This window comes from Thamnophis elegans, chromosome 2, assembly GCF_009769535.1.
Source record: "Thamnophis elegans isolate rThaEle1 chromosome 2, rThaEle1.pri, whole genome shotgun sequence".
Classification (NCBI taxonomy): Eukaryota; Metazoa; Chordata; class Lepidosauria; order Squamata; family Colubridae; genus Thamnophis; species Thamnophis elegans.
The window spans coordinates 81,290,182-81,302,175 of NC_045542.1; the positions used below are offsets into that span (position 1 = coordinate 81,290,182).

Sequence of the window (11,994 nt, forward strand, 5' to 3'; positions counted from 1 at the left end):
CAAGATAGTCCATAATTGCCTATCAATCTAACAGTATGGCGATTGACAATCTCTTTATATTCCAACTCTAACTCTTTCAGTTTTAAAGGTTTGGTGAGGATAAATCCAAAAATTCTTTTAAATAGGAAAAAATGCTTGCACAATTGCACCCATTGAGACATGTATATATACACAACACACAGAGAAACTAACTTAACAAAGTGCTAAGTCTGCCCACCAATACACTCTGTCTCTCCTCTCTCTCTCATGAGAGTGAGCATGTGTATCCCTCCTTCCTTCAGCCCAACACTCTTGCTGGCGTCCAGGCAAGGCAAGAGGGACTGCAGAGGGTCTCCTCGAGTCATTCAATGGGAAAGTTGCCTCTCAGAAGGAATGACCCAGCTTGGCTCCTACTTTCGATCTGCCACCCAACGACTGAATGGGGAAGCGAAGAGGCAGGAGAGATGAGTTCTCATGGCAAATCCGAGCAGCCGCTGCTGGGAGCCCATCCCATGCCTTCTCCCAACCCCCGCACCCCTTCTCTCATCTACTTTCTGCCTCGTGGACCTAGAACTGATTGGATCACTGCTGTCTGCAGACTGGCTCTCCTTTCTTATTATCGTGGAAGGCGTCTCCCAAAAACCACTGCACGACAGTTGGAAACTGCTGTGCAATGTTTTGTTGCCATGTGCACGGCTGTGCAGCCACGCAGCTTAGAGGGAACATTGGCCCATGCCACTGTTCTGAATCAGCTGTAGCTTCCAAATGGCATCCTAACATTGCACATTGCAATAATCCACATAAGATTGACAAGATGTGAGTGACCATTGGATTGTATTCCCAGTCCAGGGAAGGATGTAGTTGTCACACCAAGAGTATTTCAGCAGTCCCTACTCCACCCCAGCAACAGCACTTACCTGCTCTTTAAGTAGGGGGTTTGAGTCTAGAACAATCTCAAATTCCATACGGTATCTGAAGGGGCACCACCCCATTTAGAATTAAAAATAGTAAAGGATTAATATAGAGAACACAAAACATAAAGTGACTTGGTCTTTCCAGGGTGGAGTTTAAATCTGCTTCTTCTCATCCAGATCCAAAAGCAATAGCACCCCAAGGAACAGGATATTGATAGCATATTGATGATATAAACCACAAGTCTTATGGCACCCACACATAAGAGGCCTCAATTGCAACATTCCTGCCAGTCAATGCCAACATCAACTAGAACCAGCTGTGAAAAAAGAAGAAAACCAATACTGTGCCTCCTACTCCTGATCTCCATATTATGTCCAAAAGGATACCATGATTAATAGTATTCAAAGTTGTGAAAGCTAAAGGAGAACCACCACTATATCGCAGTTCTCATAGAAGTCATCAATAAACATGATCAATATTGGTTCTATACTATGACCCAAGTCTGAGATCTCACTGAAAAGTTTCCCAACAATTATGAATGTTATAAAATGTTCCTTGTCCAATGGATGATTGAGTGCTTAGAGAATTAGGCTGGGATTAGGGAGACCCAGATTTACCATGGAACCCTATGAACTACTAAAACTTAGTCCCTATATCTCAACCAACCTTATAGTACATATTATTATTGTACAGATAAATTGTGAGGTCATCCCATACCATATATGCTACCTTAAGAGCTGTAGAGGAAAAGAGGGATATAAGAGCAAGGAAAAAGAAAAACGAAGAAAAGCCTTAAATCCAAGTATGACTACGTCCTTGCATTGATGACTTGGAGGGAGATAGATCAGTCAGAGAAAGCCCATCCATTCATGACACCAAGTGACAAGTTGCAACACTAGCACCATCAATCATCAAGAATGATGTGAATTATAGCACCAAACATCTAAAAGTGCATGCCTATACCATGCTTGTCTGTGTGAGAGAGCAGTGCAGAAACTGATCGAAACAATTATTTGTTCTACAAATCACATATTTCAAAGAATGGGGAAAGAGAAGAACTACTTTTAACACAAAAAGGTCATTATGAAATTTACTAGTAAGTAAATCTTATTTATATAAGTATTGTTCTTTATCTCAGGGAAGCTTTTGTTTTTGTATAAAACAAAACAAACTCATTTTTGTTTTATACAAAAACATAAATATAATCTATAGAAATATGCCTGGGTGACATGCTATGAATAAAATATTTCCTTTAAGAGAGTTCCATAAATGAAGTGCTACTACAGTATCTACTCCCCACCACTAGACTTTTGGATCACAAGCAGCTGTCTCTTAGTTGATGTACTGGTATTGGAAGAAGTGATCTTTCAGATATTTGGGTTCTGAGCCATTTTAGGATTTGGAGTCAACATTTGAAACTCACCTGCAACCAATGTACTATCGCTATGGATGCCTTAACTGAAATGGTCATCTCTTGTGCCCATGTATAATACGATATACATACTTAACAACCCCGCAGCTAATGCCACCATCACTACCATGCTATGAGAGGATTCCCCTGATATGAGTTCCTAAACTGTTAAAACCCTTATATATCATTAAAATCTTGAAATCTTTTTTTAAAATAATGTTACTGAGTTTTAATGTCGCTCTACCAGTTTAGCATCAAAATGTTCTAGTCAAAGAGTGTTCCACATAAGAGCATCAGCTGCAACTTTGCAATCATTTTCTAGGACCCATTGCATGCAGATCCCTTGATGTATTGTGAGTAACCTAAATGGAAAATTACCAAAATATGGATCATTGGGGACACTTCTATTCAGGATTCAGGGAAATCAGAGCTGACCAAATGGACTTTGGGCCACTGATGCTATTCTGCATGACAGAGATGAATCCAATGGTGCATCAAAGCTAGGGGACTGTTTGCTTTTGTTTTTGAGGGACAGGAGTATACATCATCCAGAGTCATAGATCTATGCAAATCATGCACCTATGGGCCAGCAGTGCAATCTATTTCCATTTAATAGGATTCCATGTTAATTGGCATTGAGACATTGTTTCGACACCAATACTTCATCTTCTGAATCTGATGATAAGATTTAGAGTCATCACCATACTTAGAGGCCCCTGATGACCAGTGTTTCATATAGATAATAAAACCTCGAGATTAAAAAAAATAAGAAAATACTAAAATTTAAACAATCCAAAAGGAAAATGAGAAGCTAATTAACAGCATGAATATAATTGATTTTAACTACAACATTGGCAATCTCTAATGTTTTCTCATTTTCCCAATACAAGTACAAAGAAGAAATCCAGCTCTTCTCAAACAAGCAAAATCACCAACAATCAACCATGTACAATCATATGTAGCCAACATTCTGTTTTTGCCCTTGTACAATCATATATAGTTAACATTGTTTTTGGTTCATTACTTTCAAAAACAGGGTGGATCAGAAGATTTTAGCAAAAAGAGTGTTTAAAATAAATTAAGCACATTAAGTATTTTAATATAAAACATGCCATAAAGTTTCCTAACATAAGCATCCCTATAAATTACATTTCCAATTAAGTCACTAATTCAAGTATTAGCATTTGTTACTGAACCATAATAAGAGCAACATTGCAATGTCTGCATTACTTTTCAAAATTACCATAAGCACTCATTTACATGCAGAGTAACAGGGAAAAGCAATTCAATTTCATATTGGTGTCCACAGAAACTCAAAATCTGATTTTGATGAGGATCAAATCTATGCAAGTACTTGTACAGGAGTTGAATACAACTATATTGTTGTCAGAAAAAAATAGCAGAATGTTCAGAGATAGCAAAACATTATATCAGATACTAAAACTGATGAGACTCCTTAAAAAGTCAGCAAATATCAGAATTATTACTGGAATGTCATTCTTCAGCAACCAGTTACTATTTTAAAATGTTTATTTTTTTTTTTAAAAAAAGGATCCCACTGGAAAAGGGATGGAATGAGTAGATTTCACTTCCTTCCTCTGCATGAAAGCGAGTTAAATTGTTGACAGATGATTTTGCTGACTGGATGTGATTATTCCAAACACCCACATTAAATCACATTTGACAATTTGCTGTAATTAAATCAGCAGTCCCTTTTTGTGAGCCATGATGGTACTAAGTGAATCCTCAGACATCAGACAATCCAATTAATAGTTAACATAAAAGAGATAGTAGTGTCTCTGTATTTGTCTTTGAATGTGTGCTGGACATAAGGAGGATCCAGAAATTCTGGCAGTCTTTGCTGCCACCTAGCCAAGACCATACCCCTGAATGTACAGTCAATCTGTGCTAAAAAGACTTGTTCTAAACTTATCCCCCTCAGACCCTGTTTTCCTAGAATGAAACTCAAATTAAAAGCACAGACGGTGAGTCTCGTATGAACTAGAAAGGGGGGCCCTCAAAAGAAACAGACTTCAAGCAAACTGGATCAATATCAGACATCGTTTGTACTTACGATAAAAGACATATTCTGTGTAGCTGGACCACACTTTATCATCAGTGTACTGATTGACAAAAGAAGCCGTCACAGAGGAATTGCAGGTTACCATGTGGAAGCCACATTCTGACAACATATCAAAAGCCCGTTCCAGGTGCCTGAACTTCAGGTAGAACCTAGAAGTGTATCTATCGGGAGCTCGATCTGGGTCTCTGCTTTCATTCAAACTTTCTCCAAAAACTTCTTTGACTAGAGCAATCCTGCCACAAACCAAAATCCTCGGGACTCTTCTGAATTTGGCATCTGCTTGGGTCTCTCTGCCCATGGGGCATGAACCTCTGTAGCCAATGGTAATGAAGCCCCACTTTCTATCCGAGGCCATGAGAGATGAAGGGGCGCATATTCTTGGGTCACTGCTTTGGGAAACCTCCTCATAGTCACTATGGCAATAATCGTCAGGGCTTTGCTTGATCTCATCGGGCGTCAGAAGTTTGACCAAATCTGGGAGCTGAAAGTACTCGGCTTCCCTCTTGAGCCTTCCTCGCTCTGGAAAATGGTCGGGCAGGACCACCTGCTTGTCCCTGAGATAGTCCAGAATGTAACGGAATAGGAAGCCATCGCGATCAATGAAAATCCTTCCTTTGGAATCTTTGGCCAGGTCATTGGCTGTTTCTTTTTTGGAGGTGAACATTTTCCAAAGCAGGGATTGAGGAAGGCCTGTTAACGTGGAGAGACGAGTGAAGTAAACCTGGCCCCCCACATTCAGTTCTATCACCTCTGGGAAAGGATGTGCAGCAGTTGCTTGTTCTCTAGGAGGGAGGTAAGTCCTGCAGTTTCCACTCAAGGCCATGGTACTTTCAAACCAAACAACCGAAAGTTATAGCAGAGCTCCCACTGACACCCAAGGTCTCAACAAGGCGTCGAGATCCGTTCCCCCAAGGATCTCCTAACATTTAAGGAGCCTGGGATCTGTGGGATGGGAGGGAGGGAAAAATGGAAAGGAAGATGTGGAAGTGGAGTGGTTGTTTTTTTCCCAGTTTTTCTAGAAAGGATGGTCATAAAAAACTGGTGGATGAAGAAAGTTCAGGTCACAAGATGCAATCAAATAATCTTCCACTAAAGCCCAAAACAGTATGATCAACCCAAGATCCCTGTTATTCACAAGCCTGTTGAATAAGAAGAAAAATAGAAAATCATTATCCCCCTAGGCATGGAGAAAAAGATTGAGAGAACAAAACAAAAAAAAAGCATTTGAGTTACAAAAGCTCCACAAGTCACCCCTTTAAGGGAACATTTGCTTATTTCATCCTCTCTTTTTTTCCTCCCCCTTTTGGATTTCTTTGCCTGTCAGAAAAGGCATTAACCGATTCCCTGCACATTTCGCGTTGCCCACGATTCTCATTTAAAGGAGATGAGACTCTCCTTACCTTGGTCACGCTGCTGCATGCAGTTCTTCTGAGAGGAAGCAACAACATTTTCTAAGCAGCTCCAGGAGCAACATCATGGTTGTGGTAGGTTGCAACTCGAGAAGCAGCAAATCCAAAGAGGGAAAAGGCTCAGAGAAGATAAGCTGAGTCCGTTTGGCAAGATCCAGGCAGAAGTTAAGAGTTAAACCCACACATGCAAAAGTTAACCAGGAATAGGCACGGAAGAGAAATAGAGCCGTGTAGCAGGAGACGAGGCAGAACAGGCAAAACAACATAAATCCCAAAGTCAGGATCCTTTAGGAGGGGAGGGGATTTGGTTTTGATGACTTGCAGAAAGCCCAGATGCTGAGGAGTCCCCAGGCATCTTTCAGGAGCTCCATCCCAGAGCAGTCCCTTTCTCCATCACTCTCCACAGAGAGCCTCTCATGTCCTCAGCTAGGCTGAGAGTGCAAACCTGCAGCAGGTTTGAAAAAGCTGCCCAGGGAAGCTGCTCCTGGTGCTTTCACTACCTAAGCTGCTGCTCTAGTTGCTGAGCTGGGTGGTTCCACAGTTCCCAGTGCAGTTCAGATGCTGTTGTTTCAGCAGTGCAGGGAAGAAACCATCCAGGGAAATGGCTATTACATCATCTTAAAGGAATATGGCTTTGAGAAAGCAGACCTAGAGTGGGTGGGACTCATTCGTTCGCTTCTCCCTTCTCCGTTTTTTTTAACCGGCTGCAGAAGGAGAAGTACAGCAGCACGAGAGTGCCTCAGACAGCTCTCCCTCAACCAACAGCGATTCCCCAGGAAAGCTTACACTGCTCGATCTTCTGGATGAAAAATCTTCAAACTCTGCAGCTCGTCAGTGGCAGCAGCAGTTGCTGGCTGTGGCCATTCATTTAACTTTTGTCCTTGTCCTAAACCCGGAATTTGTTTGACTAACTTGCTAAAGGCTGCCTATCTGACAAGTTTGCTATTGTCCTTAAGAGCAATGCAGAATAAAACTGAGCTAAGGTGAAGACGAGTTTTGTTTTACACACACACACACACACACACACACAGAGAGAGAGAGAGAGAGAGAGAGAGAGAGAGAGAGAGAGAGAGAGAGACTGGGGGAGCAGGGAGAGGGAATGCTAGCCTTTACAGATAGAACTTTGTGATCTGTCAAAGCAATGTAGGATGGGGGGAAAGAATGTGAGAGTAAAGAAAAGAGTCATTTTATTGTGAAGTCAAAAAAGGAGCCAAATTATGCCTTTGCAGTAAAATATCCCATTCATGTTTACTGCAAAGAAACCTATACACAGCACAATTTTGCCCAGGACTACAGTGAACCCCATTGAGTTCAGGGAGGCTTACTCCCAGGAAAGAGCATTGAAGACTGAGTAATATAAAAACAGTTAATTAGTGCTACTACTCAACCCAGATTTTTCACTCGAGGCACAAATAACCAGGCTCAAATTATACGACTTCAGACACATTATGCAAAAACCCCAGCTCTCTGGAGAAGACTCTAATGCTGGGAAAGATGAAAGGCAAGAGACAGAGGACCAGGTTGGGGACTTGATGGCATATAACCAATCAGGGCAATTTAACAGATGGAGAAAATCCAGCAATAACAATAATCTGCAGCATGTCATATGATGCGTTGTTCCATGATAATATCACTGATACATGCATTATAGGTGATAAAGTTGCAAGGATTAAATGATGCTGATGGTTAATAGTTTCATGTCTCCGTTATAATCAGGATTAACTAAGACAATCCCCTCCCTCACCCCATCACAAGCATTCTTGATGAGCTATGACTGCTATCCTCATGATCTCCACACAATTGGGCTGTGCATATGGGAAAAGCTGAGCTAAGGCTTACTTAGGAGTTTGTCATTTTAAATTCTTCATTGCACAGTGTCAAGTGCAATCATATTTAATTGCTGCTCAGAGGATTTTTATAGGCATTGCAGAAAGGAGAGGGGGAGGCAGAGAACTTGCAATAGTTCCAATTTAATGTATTTTGAATTTGCCAGCCTGGAATCCAGGGATGTTGGCTCAGATTTCACGTTTGCGCTGTCTCAACTGAATCCTTGGAGATAAAAATGTTTAAATAGCTGGCCTACTGAATATAGGTAATAATTTATTTATTTGTATTAATTTTATTTGTTATCTAAACTGCCATAGACCAAAGAGTACACAATATACTTTTCATTTTGATAAATGTATAAAATAATAAACTTAGATTGCATTGAATTCTGGTCCTATTTTAGCTTAAATAGCTGTGGTCTGAATAATTGTGCTCCGATACATAAAAAGGTAGATAAACCAAGTTGTAGGCAGTCTTCTCTTATATGTTTATAGTACCACCTAATGGCTGAAAAATAGTATTGCATTGATTTAAAAGTTTTCTTTCACAGTGTTTCAAAATATGACTACAATAATAAGTTAATTTAGTCTGTTGGATTTGAATATAATGGAAAAAGTAGATATTAAAATCAGTCTTTTATTTGAGGGGGGGATACCAAAGAGACTTAAATCTTAGTGTTTTGTTCACTAATTTTCTCAGAAAAATAGCTAATTTTTCTGAGGAAATTGCTAAAGACTGACTTGCAAAAATATATATTTAGGGATCTTGTTTTTCTATAACTGTAAACTGTAAACAAGTGTAAAGACCTCCTAAGTACTGTGGCGTGTTTTTTTATGCTATCTTGAATTCACTTTATTAGTGAATTCACTTTGTTTTATTTCATTATTGAATTCATTCAAGAAACTTCTTGGCTGGGTATTTTTATTATGGTTGGCCATACAGTCAACTGAAAGTTTAGACTGCATCTGGCATTTTTATCCTACCTATCAAGCCCTTCCCAAGGACTTGGAAGAAGCAGATACTGGGTTTTGATGGTGTTAGAGGTATTGTTGCAGTATGTAACTTGTTATAAATAAAACTGCCTTTTGCAATTGACTGACAGTGGTTTTGTCAATGCCGATAGTGTTCAAGTGATGCTCATGATGTTTTGGGATTGTAACCAAGGCACTTATTACTATTGTATTTGTTTCCTTTTGCCACAGTCATTTTACTATTGGTATTTGCAGGTCTTAGTATTTTTCCTATTCTCTCCAGTTCTTTTCCTTCTACCCTGCTGACTCTAGGTACCACATTCATTATTCATACCTTTTCTTTCTTTCTTACCAACAATGTATTACTACTGTTGTGTCGCACAGTCAGCCAAATCTTTACACTGTATTTGGCATCTTATCCTTCTGCTGAATCCTTCTCAAAGACCTGGGATAAGCAGATGTCATTTGATGGTATAAAAGTGTTGTTGCAAGATGGAAGCTGTTCCAAGTAAATCTACTTTTTGCAATTGACGGGCAATGTCAATGCCAATGGTGTTCAAGTGGTGTTCTAAATGTTTTGAGGTTGTATCTAAGGCACCTATCACTGTTGGTTCTATCTTTGCTTTCTTTCAACACACTCATTTTACTTCTGTTTGTAGGCCTTAGTATTTTGTGATTGTCTCCAGTTCTTTCTCTTCTCTTCTGCTATCTCTATACACTACAACATCCATTAACCAGACTTTTTTGTCCTCCTTATTGACAAGTTGAGATTAAGGTAATACATGAAAGATTCCTGTCTGTCTGAATTTTAAGATCCCAGTGCACTTTAGCTAATTTTTTTTTTAAAAAAATGTCTATTTTATGTTCTCACCAGTTTTTGCTTGTAGACAAATGGTATTTCTTGCAGATCTTTCAATGCACTATTGTTGCTACTCTGTTTGTAGTTCATCTATGTAGATATCCATCATTCAAATACAAATACCTATTACTTTGCAATACAAGACTGCACTGTAAAAGAGTTTCCCATTTGTCTTTACAGTAGTGTTTCTCAACCTTGGCAACTTTAAGATGCGTTGACTTCAACTCCCAGAACTCCCCAGCTAGTGCTATATGCACCTTAGAGTTGCCAAGATTGAGAAAAACTGCTTTAGACTGAATCCAACAGCTAATACTTTCCTAATAGTTTGTGATGTATTCATTATTTTAAAATGTGCTAACTGAATTTTTGCAGAAATAGCAAAGTGGCATACAATATACCCGTGATGGCGAACCTATGACACGTGTGCCACAGGTGGCACGTGGAGCCATTTGTCAGGGAGCACGAGGCGTTGTCCTGTCAGCTGGCCAGCGCGCATGCCTGTGCTGGCCAGCTGACTTTGGCCTTCTTTTGAGGCCATTTTTCGCCCTCCAAAGGGTTCCCTGAAGCCTCCAAAGTGTGAAAAGCTGGCCCTACGGGCAAACCGGAAATTCAGGAATGGACTTCCAGTTTGTCCGTAGGGCCATTTTTCTCCCTCTGGAGCCTTCAGGGAAGCCTCCTGAAGGCCCCTGAAGGCTCCGGAGGTCAAAAATTGGCCCTATGGATAAACCAGAAGTCACCATTCCTGAACTTCCAGGTTCCCCGTAGGCCCGTTTTTCGCCCTTCGGAAGCTTCAGGGAAGCTCCTGAGGCCTCCAGAGGGCGACCGGGGGGTGGGTGGGTCAGGAGAGGCTGTTTTTGCCCTCCCCAGAGTCCTAGAAAGCCTCTGGAGCTTGGGGAAGGTGAAAAAGCCACAGCAAAGTGGGGGGGGGGGTTGTTGCTGATTGCACGCATGCATGCGTGCTTGGGAGAGATCACCGCATAGCATTATGGGTGTGGCATGCCAGTGCATGACCCCCTTGTGCTACCCCTATGTTTGGCACGGCAGCCAAAAAATGCTTGCCATCACTGCAATATACAATACCTTGGTAAGACCACATTTGGGATATTGCATCCAATTTTGGTCACCACAATATAAAAAGTTGTTGAGATTCTGGTAAGTGTGCAGAGAAGAGCAACAAAGAGGATTAGGGGATTGGAGGCTAAAACATCAAAATGTTGCAGGAACTGGGTATTCGTAGCCTAACAAAAAGAAGGGCTAGGGGGTGACATGATAGTAGTCTTCCAAGGGGCAGCCACAAAGAAGATAAGGTCAACCTATTCTCCAAAGTATCTGAAGGCAGGACAAGAAGCAATGGATGGAAACTCATTAAGGAGAGATCCAACCTAGAAATAAGGAGAAATTGCCTGATACAGCAATCAATCACTGGAACAGCTTGCCTTCAGAAGTTGTGGGTGCTCCATCACTAGATGATTTTAAGAAGAGATTGGATAGCCATATGTCTGAAATGGTATAGGGTCTCCTGCTTGAGCAGGGTGTTGGATTTGAAGACTTCCAAGGTCCCTTCCAACTCTGTTATTCTAGTCTAGTCTAATTCAGACCAGTCCAGTCTAGTATATAAAGGTAGTCCTCTACTAATGACTAGTCACTAAACTAACCTATAGCTACTTACAACTCATTTTCACAATTATAACAGATGTATACAAGCCCTTGGTCACATGATCGCATTGGTAGCCAGCTCACCTTTACAGTCATTGACATCATCCTGCAGTTATATGACCTTGGTTTACTTTTTTTTTTTTGCTAGTTCCCAGTTTTTACTTCCAGCAAAAATCAGCCTTTGGGGCAGTCACCATATCCACTTACCAACCCTTGTTAAAATAGTTGTAACGTTGAAGGTGGTCTTGTAATGCCCTGGCATATGACTGTAATGACTTACAACCATAACTCCAAGGTCCACTACAGTTGTAAGTCAAAGACTACCTGTATGCTATATGACTTGTGTGTATGATCAAGCAATTCTTTTCCAGTGTCTTCTGATTCCTTCTTGTAAATCCCTCTTACAATCATCCCCCATTGTTTTGGCAACCAAAACCTTGGGAAAAGATATTTACCAATAGAATCGCTTATCTATCCTTCATAAAATTAGGAAGAATGGGCTTCTGATTTGATGGACCAAAGCTTTTTAGAGCTCCAGAAGTAATAACTGTAAATGATTCTAATAAATAATGATCAGCAATGGCCTGAACAGGCAATGAAAATTAATAGGGAACCGCAAAGGCTGAACAAGCATGATTTATCTAAGGTATTTATAGTCTTGCTTGTCTAGTGCATAAATCAGCTTGCAAATCAGTGTATATTAGGGATGGTTTTTTTTTAAAAAAAAAAAAAACCCTCATCTTTTGGATTGGATATTCTGGAGAACTCTAAAACATTCAATTCACCCTCTAGATAAGCCATGTATTTTTGTACATACAATGGATACATACAAACATTTATATCAACATTATATGCTACCCCCACTCATTATTCAAAGTCATCCC

The 11,994-nt window shown here is 40.4% G+C and overlaps 1 protein-coding gene across 1 annotated transcript in view; it reads right to left on the reverse strand.

The window, feature by feature from the left end:
• KCTD16 (potassium channel tetramerization domain containing 16) overlaps positions 1-5,211 on the reverse strand; it is a 199,613-nt gene extending 194,402 nt beyond the window's left edge. The window contains exon 1 of the mRNA XM_032211487.1: positions 4,380-5,211. Coding sequence (XP_032067378.1) covers positions 4,380-5,211 — 832 coding nt within the window. The remainder of the gene's footprint in view (positions 1-4,379) is intronic.
• Between the last annotated feature and the right edge of the window lie 6,783 nt (positions 5,212-11,994).